The sequence below is a fragment of the Hylobates moloch genome, unplaced genomic scaffold (genome assembly GCF_009828535.3).
Source record: "Hylobates moloch isolate HMO894 unplaced genomic scaffold, HMol_V3 SCAFFOLD_22, whole genome shotgun sequence".
NCBI lineage: Eukaryota > Metazoa > Chordata > Mammalia > Primates > Hylobatidae > Hylobates > Hylobates moloch.
This window is the reverse complement of record NW_026652297.1, coordinates 10140480-10155871: the sequence shown is the minus strand read 5'-3', so window position 1 is coordinate 10155871 and position 15392 is coordinate 10140480. Positions and strand designations below refer to the sequence as shown.

The window sequence follows — 15392 nt, the reverse complement described above, 5'->3', positions numbered from 1 at the left end:
AAGAGTTCATCACATCACCTTCCTCTTGGAAAGTTCTGGATCTATTTGAGATGGCCTCATCTGCTAGCTAGTTTTTCTGAGATAAGTAGAGCTTGGGTCCTCAAAATTGAATCCTAAAACATAAAGAGCTAGGCTAATAACACTGTCACAGTGGTGATAGAGCTAGGACTCAACCCAGGTCTCCTGAGTGTTAGCCCCACGGCCTTTCCATCAGATCGCACCTCCTTGATGATAATTTACAGGATGCATGGCAGTGGTGTTTAAGTTTGCAAACACAAAGTATGGGGCAATGTCAGCAAAAAGGCAGAGAAGGAGATCCCAGCCTTCATTCCCTCCACAAAGTATAATCAGACAGCTATCTATGAAAGAAAATAGCTGTAGGAGAGCTCAGGAGTCCAGTTGAGAAGATACAGCAACACAGTATAAGAAAAACAATGAGAATAATTGTGCAAAAAGAGTAGGAAGAACAGTTTCATCTTGCATGCGTCATCTCATCCCCCAGACCAGCATTGCTTAGCACAGAGAGAGAACTCCTTAGCTCAAAAGTTACCCTTGAAGAGAAAAGGATAATGGGATGAACAATCAGTTTCCTGAGCTTTCAGAACACTCCCCCAAATGACCTCTTTCAGTTTCACCCCACCCCAAATAGCTGGGGAGATCTGCATGGCTGAGACATTTGGAGACATCTGGGAACAAAGAAGGGTACGGCTATCAGTATCAGCCATGTGGCAGGAGCCACGAGGTTCCCCAGTGACTGCTCTGCATGGGACCCCAGCTGTCTTCTACCATCAGGATCTCAACAGCCTCACAGCCACCACACACCCCTTACTGGCTTTCACTGCCAAGGAGCCTACAGTGTTTACCATTATGGAACTCAGCAGCTTCTGCCACTGAGGAAACCAACAACCAGTATAGCCATAGGGGCCCCTCACAATTTTTGCTGAGGACCCCACAGTTTTTCACTTTTGCAGTTTCTAGGTACTTGAGTTCCACCTCTCTTCTTCTCCTCTCCCCAAAGCTGCCTTAGCTGTTGCCATTGTAGACATGCCAACCCAGGAACCCAGGGAAGCCACTACATGTATGCCCCAAAATGGCCTGGGCTCCAGCCAAATATCCATCTGTCACCACCGTGTGTGTACCTGTGGTTAACCCCTTTGCTGTGTGTACCTGAGCAGCTGGCCCCAACTCCCATCACCAGGTCTAACAGCTGAAAATGTGTCTGTATCTGGCTTCTGTGCCTACATGCATGCTTACCACCAGCCCTGGCTCCTACAGCTGTACACGTGCAAGCCCCAACTTTTGTCCCTGGCCCCCACCACTGTGCTTGTACCTGCAGCTCGCCCCTGCAGCTGCATGCATGTACACTTCCAGCTTGATCCCCATAACTGCACATGCGTATGTAGCTGGCCTAACTCCTATTGGTGGCCCCCACCACCACATGGGTGCCGGCAGCTGGTCCTTACAATTGCACATATGTATACTGTGAGCCTTGACTGCTATAGTCATGCATGTACATGCCACCAGCTGCCATATAACCACAGTTGGCTCTGCCCCAGCCCTAACCATTAAGTGCATGTCCACAGCTGAGTGTGAACACACTAATGACCCTGACTCCCCCTGCTGCCTGCACCAGTCCTTTGTCACTGGACCCAGGGCACCACTGAGTATACCTACAGTCCTGTCAGACAATGTAGACCTCCCACAGCCTTTGTCACACCAAGGAACACACAGTTGCAAATGTTACAGACCCCAGCTACCTGAACCAATGAGACATTGCATCCCTCTCCAAAACCTGGAGCCACGCATACACTAGGCACTAAGCATAGTGCCACAGTGCTCTCCAGCGTTACCCATCCCCACCCTCACCTACCCATAGGTGAAGGATTTTCCTTAATGAATCCAGTTCATAAAGTCTGGAAAACGTGATTATTTCTTCAAATACTCAGACACTTACACAAGACTACAAGTATCGTGAAGGATCAGGGACATGTGGTATCACCAAAGCAACACAATATACTGTCAGTAAGTAACCAACTCCAAAGAATAGCTATTGAATTCCTGATAAGAGTTTGAACTAAATTGTTCTAAAGAAACTCAGTGATCTACAAGAGAACACAGATAAACAATTAACTAAATCAGGAAAACTATAGAAGAACAATACCAGAAGTTCAACAAAGAGAAAATATAAAAAGAACCAAACAAATTTTGGAGCTTGAGAATACAATGACTGAGTTTTAAAAATGCAATAGAGAGCTTCAGTAGCTGACTCAACCAAGCAGAAGAAAGAATAAGCAAACTTAAAGACAGGTCATTTGAAGTTGTCCAGTAAGAGGAGAAAAAAGATGAAAAGAATAAAAAAAATCAAGAAAGCCTGCATAATGTATGCAACACTATCAAGAGAGCTTGTATTCATGTTATGGGATATTTATATGGCTAAGAAAGAAAGGGGTAGAAAGCTTATTTAAAGGCATAACGGCAGATATGTTCTCAAATATAAAGAGAGATATGGACATCTAGGTACATGAAGCTTAAAGTTCTCTAATTACAGCTGGGCATGGTGGCTCACACCTGTAATCCCAGCACTTTGGGAGGCCGAGGCGGGTGGATCACGAGGTCAGGAGATCGAGACCATCCTGGCTAACACGGTGAAACCCCATCTCTACTAAAAATACAAAAAATTAGCCGGGTGAGGTGGTGGGCACCTGTAGTCCCAGTTACGCGGGAGGCTGAGGCAGGAGAATGGCGTGAACCCCCGGGGGGCAGAGCCTGCAGTGAGCCGAGATTGCACCACTGCACTACAGCCTGGGTGAAAGAGCGAGACTCTGTCTCAAAAATAAATAAATAAATAAATAAAGTTCTCTAATTACATTCAACCCCAAAAGACTTTGCCGACACATTATAATAAAACTGTCAATAAATCAAAGACACAGAGAATTTTGAAAGCAGCAAAAGAAAAAAAAACATATACATGGGAACTTCACTGAAGCTATCAGTATATTCCTCAACAGAAACCTTGCAGGCCAGAAAATAATAGAATTATATATTTAAGATGCTGAAATAAAAAAACAAAACAAAACAAAAACCCTACCAACCAAGGGTACTTTACCTGGCAAAGCTATTCTTCAGAAATTAAGGAGAAACAAACACTTTCTCAGACAAACAAAAGCTTAGGGAATTCATCACCACTAGACCTGCCTTACAGTAAATGATAAGGGGAGTTTTTCAAGCTGAAACAAAAGGATGATCTTTGTTAATACAAAATCATATGAAGGTGTGAAACTCACAGGTAAAAATCAGTATATATTCAAATTCAAAATATTCAAATACTGCTAAGGTGATATGTAAATCACTTATAACTCTAAAGGCTAAAAGACAAAAGTATTAAAATCATTATAGCTAAAATGACTTGTTAATGAATATACAATATAAAAACATAAATTGTGGCACAAAAATATAAAATGGGGGGAATAAAAGTGCAAAGCTTTTATGTGCATTTCATGTTAAGTTTTTGTCAGCTTAAAATTGGCTGGTACAACCATAATATATTTTGTAATATGTAAGCCTCAGTAACCACAAAGCAAAAGCCTGAGTAGATACACAAAAAAATAAAGAGAAAGGAATCAAAGCATACCACTACAGAAAATTATCAAGTCACAAAAGAAGACAGCAAGAGAGAAAGAAAGGAACAAAAGATCAATAAAACAACCAGCAAAGGTTGACAAAATGGCAATATTAAGTCTTGACCTATCAATAATTACTTTAAATGTAAATGGACTAAATGCACCTATCAAAAGGCATAGAGTGGATGAAACAAGACCCAACTATATGATGCGTATAAGAGATTCACTTCACTTTTAAGGACATGAAAATAATAAAAGTGAAGATATGATAAAAGATTTTGTACAAATGGAAACCAAAAGAGATCAGGGGTAGCTATACTTATATGAAACAAAATAGGCTTTAAGTCAAAAACTGCAAAAAGAGACAAAGAAGGTCATTATATGATAATAAAAAAGTAAATTCATCAATAAAATACAGCAATTGTAAGTACATATGTACCCAACACTAGAGCATGTAAATATATAAAGTAAATGTGAACAAATCTGAAGGGAGAAATAGACAACAATACAAGAATAGTAAGAAGCTACTTTCAACAATGGATAGAGCATCAAGACATAAATTCAATAAGGAAACACTGGATTTGAACTGTTATACTTTAGACCAAATGTACCTAACAGACATACAGAACATTTTATCATACAGCAGCAGAATATACAGTACACACAGAACATTCTCCAGGAAGATCACATGTTAGGTCATTGTTTTCAATTAAACTCTTCAAGTTTCTCTACCAGGTTAGCTGGTAGCTACCGTGCCCAGCAACCACCAGAAGCTCAGACAAAAGAACATCAGCAGGGGAATTCACCCACAAGGATCCCTTTGAGGCAGCCTTGCCATTAGAAATTAGGCTGTGGGCACAGCTTCAATGATACAACCATAGTGTGAAAGTTTAAAAGGTTTTAGTACGTACAGATTCTGGGAATACATGGCATGCCTACAGGCCACACAGAGATCAGGAAGTACAGGCTGGTAGAGAAAAAGAGACCAATGGGCCTATGTTTTTATTGAGTTCAAAGCATTAATTAAACAGATTTCCCATAGGGAGATTTGTTTTTGTTTTTGTTTTTTGAGACAGAGTTTCACTCTTGTTGCCCATGCTGGAGTTGCAATGGTGCAATCTCAGCTCATCACAACCTCTGCCTCCCCAGTTCAAGTGATTCACCTGCCTCAGCCTCCCGAGTAGCTGGGATTAATGGCATGAGCCACAACACCTGATTAATTTTGTATCTTTAGTAGAGACGGGGTTTCTCCATGTTGGTCAGCCTGGTCTTAAACTCCTGACCTCAGGTGATCCACCCACCTCATCCTCCCAAAGCACTGAGATTACAGGTGTGAGCCACCACACCCAGCCCCATGGGGAGTTTTAATTGTTGGCTTTAAAACAAGCAGGCATGAGTTCTAGGAGGTCACATGTTCACTGAAAGGTAGTCACTGTGGCATATCTGCACAGTCCATGCAGAGTATGAGGGGCAGCAGGACCAGGCAAGTAGGCTGTATCTAGCTGTCCAATAGGGAACTGTTCACCAGGAGGCCATTGTATAAGGCAGTTGTTTGAATTAGCCACACAGAGAAACTTGGAGAACTGGAAACTGTGTTAAGAGTGACTGACTCCTGCTTCTGGTATGGGGAAGTCCAACTAATATTCAAAATGAATGCCAAGGTAACATAAAATTGTAAGCATTCACTATAGCCATTAAGTCTTACATTTAAGATTTAAATCATATAAAATGTTTTTCTCAACCATGATGGTATGAAATTAGAAATCAATAGCAGGACAAAAAGCTAGAAAATTCACAAATTTGTGAAATTAAATAACATGGTCCTGAACAACAAATGGGTCAAAGAAGAAATCAAAAGAAAAATTTTTAAAATATCTTGAGGCAGATGAAAATGAAATCACAATAGGTCAAAACTTTTCAGATGTAGGAAAGGCCATTTTAAAAGGGAATGTTAGAGAAATAAATAGAAATAAATGCCTAAATTTTAAAAGAAGAAAGATCTCAAATAAACAACCTAATGTTATACATCAAGGAACTAGAACAAGAACAAACTAAACCTTAAATTAGTAAAAGGAAAGAAATAACAAAGATTAGAACAAATAATGGAAATAAACACTAGAAGACTGTATAAAAGATCAATGACACCAAATTTGTTTTTTTAAATAGATAAACTGATAAACCTTTAGCTAGGCTAAGAAAAAAACAGAGACAAGACTCAAATAGATGAAATCAGAAATGAAAGAGAAGACATTACAACTGATACCACTGAAATAATTTTCAAACGATGATGAGACTGCTAAGAACACTTTTATACCAACAAATTGCATAACCTAGGAGAAATAGATAAGTTCCTAAAGACATGCAACCTTCCAAGACAGAATAATAAGGAAATGAGAATCTGAACAGACCAATAATGAGTAAGAAGACTGAATTCATAATAATAGTTTTTTTAAATATCCCATCAAAGAAAATCCCAGGATCTGAATTCTACCAAACATTGAAAGAACTAATACCAGTCCTTCTCAAACTTTCAAAACACTGAAGAGGGGGGAACACTTTCAAACTCATTTTATTAGGCTGGCATTACCCTGACATCAAAATCAGACAAAGACAGTACAAGAAAAGAAAATTACAGGCCAATATTTCTGATGCGCATAGACGCAAAACTAGTCCTCAACAAAATACTAGCAAACCAAATTCAACAGCACATTAAAAGGACCATACACCATGGTTAAGTGGGACTTAGTCCTGGGATGCAAAGAAAGTTCAACAACACAAATCAGTAAATGTGATATACTACATTAACATAATGAAGGACAAAGATCATAAGATATCTCAATAGATACAGAAAAAGCATTTCACAAAATTCATCCTTTCGTGATAAATATTCTCAACAAATAATGTGTAGAAGGAATGTCTTCAACACAATAAAGACTGTATATTACAAGACCACAGCAAACATCATACTCCACAGTGAAAAGTTTAAAGCTTTTTTCTCTAAGGTAAGGAATAAGACAAAGATGCTCACTCTTGCCACTTTTATTCAACATAGTACTGAAAGTTCTATGCAGATCAATTAAGGAAGAAAAATAAATAAAAGGTACTCACATCAGAAAAGAATAAGTAAAATTATCTGTTGGCAGATTACATGATTTTACACAGAGAAAACCCAAAGCCCCCACCAAAGACTGCTGTAACTAATAAGTAAATTCAGTAAAGTTGCAGGATAAAAAAGCAACACATAAAAATTATTTTCATTTTGTACACTAACAACAAACTATCCAAAAAAATTTTTAAAAATGCATTTACAATAGCATCAAAAGAAATAAAATACTTAGAAATAATGTAAGGAGGTGAAATATCTGTACACAGAAAACTATAAAACATTGATGAAAGAAAATGTAGAAGACACAAATAAATTAGAAGATATTCCATGTTTATGGATTGGAAGAATCTATATTATTAAAATGTTCTACTCAGGAATTGAAAACCAAATACTGCACATTTTCACTTATAAATGGGAGCTAAGCTATGGGTATGCAAAGGCATACAGAGTGGTATAATGGACATTGGAGACTCAGAAGGAAAAGGATGAGAAGTGGGAAGGGATTTAAAAAACTACCCATTGGGAACAATGTACACTACTTGGGTGATAGGTGCACTAATATCCTAGACTTCACCACTATACAATTTATGTAAAAAAAAAACCCACTTGTACCCCTAAAACTATTAAAATAAAAAAATTTAAAAATAAAATGTCTGTACTACTCAAAGCAAGATACAGACTCAGTGCAATCTCTATCAAAATTACAATGGCAGTTTTCATAGTAACAGAAGATACTATCCTAAAATTCATATAGAATCACAAAAGACCTCAAATAGCTAAAGCAACCTTGAACAAGAAGAACAAACCTGGAGGTATTACATTTCCTGATTTCAAACTATAAAACTATATTGCAAAGCTATAGTAATCAAATCAGCATGTAGCTGTTATAAAAACAGACACATAGACCAATGGAGTAGAATAGAGAACCCAGAAATAAATTAATAAATTCACACATATATAGTTAGCTAGTTTTCACCAAAGGCACCAAGAATACACAATGGAAAAGAATAGACTTGTGAATAAATAGTACTGAAAAAAAACTAGATATCCACAAGCAAAACAAACCAAAATTGGACCCTTCTGTTACACTATACACAAAAATAAATTCGAAATGGATTAGAGACTTACACATAAGACCTGAAACTATAAAAACCCTAGAAGAAAATATAAGGAGAAAGCTCCTTGACATTGGTAGTGGCAACGATTCTTTAACTTGATAGCAAAAGCATAGGCAACAAAAGCAAAATTAAACAAGTGGCACAGTATTAAACTAAAAAGCTCTGCATAGTGAAGAAAGCATTCAACAAAATGCAGAGGCAACCTACAGAATGGGAAAATTATTTGTAGACCATATATGCAATAAAGAGTTATCCAAAATATATAAGGAACACATATAACACACAATAGCAAGAAAAAAAAAAACTGATTTTAAAATGTGCAATGGACCTGAATGGACATTTTTCCAAAGAAGACACACATATAAATGGTCAACGTGCATACAAAAAGATGTTCAATGTCACTAACTACCAGTAAAATGCAAATCAAACCCTCCATGAGCTATCACCTCACAACTATTAGGATGACTACTGTCAAAAAGTCCATGAGGAGAAGCGTTGGTGAAGATGTGAAGAAAAGGGATTCCTTGTAGACTGTTGGTGAAAATGTAAATTGGTACAGCTATTACGGAAAACGCATGAATGTACCTCAAAAAATTACAAATAGAACTACCATAGGTTCAGCAATTCCACTTTTGGATATGTATCCATAGGGGGAAAATAATCAGGATCTTGAAGAGATAGTTGCACTCCCACATTTACTGCAGCATTATTCACAATAGCAAAGATGCAGAAACAACCTAAGTGACTGTTGACAGATGAATGGATAAAAAATATGTAGGAGATACACACATACAATTGAATGTTACTCAACCTTAAAAAAAGAAGGAAAACCTGCCATTTGCAACAACTTGGATGAACTTGAAGGACGTTATGCTAAGTGAAATATCCCAGACACAGGATTACAAATGCCTCATGATATCATTTGCATGTGAAATCTTAAAAGGTTGAACTCACAGAAATAGAGAGTAGAATGGTGATTGCCAGGGTTTAGAGAGGGAGTGGGGGAAAAGAGAAGATTTTAATCATAGTATATAAACTTTAGTGATTAATATAAGATGAATAAATACTGGAGAATGTACAGCAGGGTGACTACAGCTAATAGTAATGCATTATATACTTGAAATTTGCTGAGAGTAGATCTCAACTGAGCTCACCACACACACACACACACAAACACACATACACACATGAAAGGTAACTATGTGACATGATGCATATGTTAAATAGCTTGATCATGGTAGTTATTTAGTAAGCTATACATATATTAAAACATCACATTGTATACTCTAAATATATACAATTTTTATTTGTCAATCATACCTCCCTAAAGCTGGAAAAAAACCTGGCAAGTTGGTGGACCCCACACTTGCATCTACCACCCGTATGTGTGTGTCTGTGTGGTCTTTGACAAGTTACTTGAACCAATTGTATCATTTTTCCAGAATCAATTTTTAGAGGAGGAATTGCACTCCCAAAAGGTATAAGCAATTTCAAGCTGACTGGCATATATTGCCAAGTAGCTTTCCAGACAGGTTGTTCCAATTTAAATTCTACTAGAAGAGTGTTGGCCAGTATGTCTGTTTCGTCCCCTCAGCCCCCACTCTCCGAGTTTTAAAAAAAATACCTAAACTAATATGCACGGTAGGGACCGGTTGTTCTTTGAAGGTGAATTTTTCAAGTTCCTTTGGAGAAATAGCTCCAGGGACTTATGTTCACCATGGTTAACTGTGGGATTAGGTCTCCTGAGAAGATAGTGATAGAAAAATCATTCAAATATGGGAGAAAAAGATACAATTCTAACAGAAGCAAAACAGGTGGCTTTTCTGAGCTTTCAAAAAATTTTAAATGTGTATCTTATTGAACTATGACCTTCTTCCATGCAACAATTGGTCACAATACTATACCCTCAGTTTAGTGCTAATGCTTCAAATTCTGTGCTTTGAAACTCATTTTCACATGCACAAAGTTGGTGGTGGTGGAGAAGGTAAATTAGTTTCTCAGACAGTTTCATTAAGACTTGTTATGGAAGTAGACCTTCAACAAATTGAGCCAAGGATGCAGCTTGTGTGTTTATTTTTCTACCACAATCAATAGTGTTTGGTCTGCTTAATGTTGTACACATTGTAAACTCTGAGCCTGCCTTTTGTAAGAGGAGTATCTTTTCAGAGCCATTTAATTTTCAAAGAAGTTAATTTTTTTTCAAAATTCAGTGTGATGTTGTGAAAATATACTTTTCATGGTTATACTAAAGTGCTTCCACCTGACAGAATTCCGCCCCTGTGATAACTATAACCACATATAAGTTTGAATGTTACCAACCAATTCTGAGTCATTCCGGACCTGTGCAGGCCCTCAGAACTCAGAAGGAAACAATAATTGAGGAGAAATGAAAGGGATTCCGAACACCAGCTACTAAGCTAGAAACACATAAAACATGTTTTTATTCAGATATTTTTGACTGACTTTGCTAACTAAATTCTATCTCAAATTGGTGGATGAAGCTGTATTTTTAGAAATAGCCCAGAGAAGACAGCAGAATAGATTATTCTAGTTCTTTTTTTTTTTTTTTTCCCTGAGACAGAGTCTCAGTCTGTGGCCCAGGCTGGAGTGCAGTGGCGCGATCTCGGCTCACTGCAATCTCTGCCCCCCGGGTTCAAGTGGTTCTCTTGCCTCAGCCTCCCGAGCCACTGGGATTACAGGTGCCTGCCACCACAACCCGCTAATTTTTGTAGTTTTAGTAGAGACAGGGTTTCACCTTGTTGATCACGCTGGTCTCAAACTCCTGACCTTGTTATCTGCCCATCTCAGCCTCCCAAAGTGCTGGGATTACAGGCCTGAGCCACTGCGCCCGGCCGATTATTCTAATTATTGATCCAGTGTCTTTGGCAACTTCATATTCCCTCCTGGACAACAGCCAGCATCCAGGACAAGTTACTTGAACTTTGTCTCAGACCCCCACCTTCCCATTTCCTGCTCCTCCCACCCTCACATAGATTCACATGTGCAGCACCTGCTCACGGCCTGGTACCAATACTGTTTCACTAATATTGTGTAATTGGTGGACCTTTTTTTTTTTTTTAGTCTTTAAAGCATTATTTGACTTTTCTAATTTTCCAAGTTTTCTTGTTTCATTCCATGTTCTTTCAATATGCATAAACAATACATAGCAGTTAGAAGAAAGCTTATTTAGGTAATTTTTCTTTAGTTTTGATGAAATATAAAAATATACCTGAGTCAGGCTGGGCATGTTGGCTCACACCTGTAATCCCAGCACTTTGGGAGGCTGAGGCAGGAGAATCACTTGAACCCAGGAGGTGGAAGATTACAGGGAGCCGAGATCGGGCCACTGACCTCCAGCCTGGGTGACAGAGCCAGACTCTGTCTCAAAAAAAAAAAATATATATATATATATATATTTATATTTAAAAAATAAATATATATAAAAATATATTTAAAAAATTAAAATAATATAAAATATATATATTAAATATATAAAATATAAAAATATATATATATATGTCAGCCATTACCTCTTTGTTTATTTTGTTGATTTTTTTTTCAGACAGTCTTGCTCTGTCACCCAGGCTGGAGTACAGTGTTGCGATCTCTGCTCACTACAACCTCCACTTCCCAGGTTCAAACAATTCTTGTGCCTCAGCCTCCTGAGTAGCTGGGACTACAGATGTGTACCACCACGCCTGGCTAATTTTTGTTGTTTTAAATAGAGATGGGGTTTTACCATGTTGGCCAGGCTGGTCTCAAACTCCTGTCCTCAAGCCATCCACCCACCTCAGCCTTCCAAAGTGCTGGGATTACAGACATGAGCCACTGCACCCAGCCTATTTTGTTCATTTGTTTTTTAATTTCAATTTTTAAAATTTAGTTTCTGGTAAAAGATGATAACATTTGAGTTCTAATTTGCTGTCAACTCTGCCGCCAAAAAAAAAAAGTAGTAGGAATGAAATTATTCTCAGCAAAATATTTTAATCTCTTAGAATCTACAGATGTGTACCACATCTGTAAATGCACTTTAGGTCTTTATTAGTTCTTTGAAACTAAAATTGTATTTCAGCAAAAATAATGAATTAAAATTTTGCTCATTAATTACCAAATATTTATTTCAGAACCATAATATGAAACCCACAGGAGCAAAAACACACAAACAACTCAGAAAAAAGTTACTTGGTCTCTCTTGGAGAAGAAAAATGTCTTCTTCAGGGCAAAAAGTGTGTTATTCTATGTTGCTTTCAGAAGGGAGGTCACACGTTTTCTTATTGATTTTACTTCCTATTTGGCAGCAAAAATAATGTGAGATGAGGCAGTGAACATTCCTGGCAACAAGCCCAGATGTTAAAAAATATGTGTCAGGACATTTTCTGAATTCCATCTTTTTCCCAGAGATATCCTTGCGGATGAATGGTCTTTGCCCTACATCAGGGACACAATCACATGGCTGTACTTTAGGAGGAAGTCTTCTGGCAGCCCATTACTTATAAACACAAGCCAGCTGGATTCCAGGCGTGTGCTCGAAATTCCCCGGCAGTCCTATTGCGCAGCTAGGTGGCTTCAGCCAGTGGGTTCCCAGGAATTTGCCACCAAAGCATAAGCAGGCTACAAGTGGGGCCGTGCTCCTGTTTGCCCTTGTTTTTACAAAGAGATAAGGAAAAGGGTCACTTTCTTCTTGTGAAGGTGGGTGGAGTGGAGAAGAGATTTGGGAGAAGTACAGTGTAGTTAAATTGACCTGAAATGCTTTTGAACATCTCTGTTCCTCAGGCAACATCAGGAACACTGAGAAGCTGAGCTATGACAAACAACACCAGTATGAGATCCTGGTGACCGCCTATGACTGTGGACAGAAGGCTGCCGCTCAGGACACCCTGGTGCAGGTGGACGTGAAGCCAGTTTGCAAGCCCGGCTGGCAAGGTGGGCCTGTTTTATCAGTCTTGTGTGAAGGCAGCGTGGTCTGGTGTATAGAAAGTGGTGTACTTGTCCTCAAATCATCACAACACATAACTTTTTAAAGTACAGTCACTTTGCTGTGAGAAATAAAGTAGCTTGCTTATTATCGCAGCTCTTAGGTGATGTATTATCCCCATTTTTCAGCTGAGAATGTCAGAGACTTCTCCTCTAACCTCATGTGCCCAGTTTGTCCAGTGCTCCCTTTCTCAAATCTCATGACGTCTTTGATCAATAGTAATTATCTCACAGCATGTAGGAGAAATTGCCAGCAAGCCTATTCACTTTACCCTAGGGTGCTGGGTCTACCTAATGCGTTTCAAGTTTTGCATCATGGATCAACACCTGGGGAAAGTCGTCATGTTCTTTGTGCTCACACAGAATACACACAAACAGAGGCGGGAGATCCAGAATCCAGACTCTGGATTAGGGAGTGTATAAAATATTGTCTCTGGGAATGAAGAAGCAATGGCTTTGGATGGAGGTGGATTTTTGTGTCAGTTTAGATCTTTTAGAATGCAAAGAAAACTAAATGCTTAGGTCGCCCGTAGATAATAGAGTTTATCACTGAACTAAGGGCAAGTAAGGAAGGTGAGGACAGCTGCATAGATGGACCTTACAGAGATTTGAGTGATTTGTGGAATAATAATAGCTTTAGTGGTGATGCCAATAGATCTGGTGGCTGAGCAGGGATTCTAGAATTATCTCTGCACCATTATTTTGGCTGCCCAAAGAGTCCCTGTCTCTACTTCATGTGTTGAGGATGCTGCAGGCTATTGCTTACTCATAACTCATAAAGTGCTTCATTTCTGTGTACTGCCTTCTCTTGGTGTGTCTTTAAGCTTCTGCCTCCCTTTTATATTCTCATATTTTCTTTCTCTCTCTGTCTCTCTCTCTGCTATCTTTAATTCTTAAATTCCCTAGAAAGAGTTGGTGTTAGTCACTCACATCCCTGTAGGGAAGACTGATGCCAGACCACCCTATAAATCTCTGGTCAGTCTTTGAATGACTGCCTTTTAGTCAGTTATTCATTCCTAATCCAATTCATCAGGGTCAGATTGGCAGGACAACATGGTACAAAGTAAGGACACCTGTGTCAGAAGCTGCCTGACATCATTCCCCTCAGAAGGCAGTTCTCAAAGCACTCCGCCCTTGCACAACTTGATCTCCCTAAAACTTAAAACTGAAAAGATCGGAAGGGGTAATTTAACCCACCTCTGGAAAGAGCTGGAGTCGTTTGCCTTTGAACAAAGTAGAAAAGATGAAATGCTCAGTAGAGGAACCACAGGTAAGGCACATGAGAGGTAAAGAACAAAGCAGAGTCATCTTTGTGTTAGTCTGTTAGGATCAAGGAAGAGACATAGAAAGAAGGACAAGCCAGAGTGGGAAACTTTGTTTTCCCAACCTCAGGGAGCCTGAGCTCTGATTGGGTATAATTCACTAAACGCGAGGAACCTGCAGACAGAATTCTGTCTTGTTAGCACTGAATTTCTCAAGCTTGGTGCAGTGTCTAGTGCCAATGGCGGGTGCTCAAGAATAGTCATTGAATGAATGAATGGATGGATGAATGAAAGAAAAGGTATATGAGTTAAGAAAAACTCACCTTGTTTTGTTTTTAACTCATGAGGATTAGCTCCAATGAAGGTATGGCCTTTGAAGAGAAAACCTGGAAAGAATATATAAACTCTGTATGCATGAAATATGTTCACAATGAGAATTTAAGTGGGAAAAGCAAAACACGCAGCTATATCAGGAGAATAGTCCCAATGCTTCTCTGACTTTGACAAATGAGGCACCTACAGATTTGTGATTACATTTGTATTCCTATATTTAAATGTAATTTCCTAACAGAATTTGTACTTATTAAATGTACGCAAGGAAAAACCTGGTCACAATGTTTAACTCTACGTGTGAAGAATGTGTTGAGCACGACCCTATTGTGCACACTGCTGTTTGCAGCTCTGGACAAACCTTGTCGGGCAAGGCTGGTGCCCATTTGCTGTTGTGTCTCCAGTGCCCAGCACAGAACCAGACATGATGCAGGCACTTAGCAAGTGTTTAACGATGGAGGAATGGTCAGCAAAACTTCGGTTAAAAAAATGTGCCTTTCTGTGGCATAAAGAAAGCAGGGAAGAGGCAATTCCCTGCATCCATTCATAGTGTCAGGCACAGTGATTTAAACACATGTAACATCAGAATCAACTACTTCATAGTGGCTTCCCTGCCTTAGCTGTGTGGGATATGATGAGGTTTCTCTTCAAATAGCCTGATCAATCCTTTATTCTTTAATTCATAGTACCCCCCCGACCCATTTTTTCTTTTTCTCTTTTTTTCCTTTCTGCCTTTGCTACATGCCCAGACATGCCACAGTACCAGGCTTATCAGTACCAGCTCACATTCCTTTCCTTATTTGGAAAGATGACTAGCTCTGTAGCTCATTGCAGACACCCCTTTCCCTTTTCCCCTTACGTGCCCACCCTATCTAAAGAAAGTTCAAATGTTTAGCCAACCGGGATTAGTTCAGATTGTGTGACCCGACCCCGGCCAATGGGGAAAGGATACAGGGGCAGGACTTGCGTCAGGAATAAAGGC

The 15392-nt window shown here is 39.0% G+C and overlaps 1 protein-coding gene across 1 annotated transcript in view; it reads left to right on the top strand.

The window, feature by feature from the left end:
* The window catches only part of CLSTN2 (calsyntenin 2), a 643984-nt gene that overhangs the window by 488087 nt on the left and 140505 nt on the right, over positions 1-15392 (top strand). The window contains exon 5 of the mRNA XM_032143419.2: positions 12618-12767. Coding sequence (XP_031999310.1) covers positions 12618-12767 — 150 coding nt within the window. The remainder of the gene's footprint in view (positions 1-12617; positions 12768-15392) is intronic.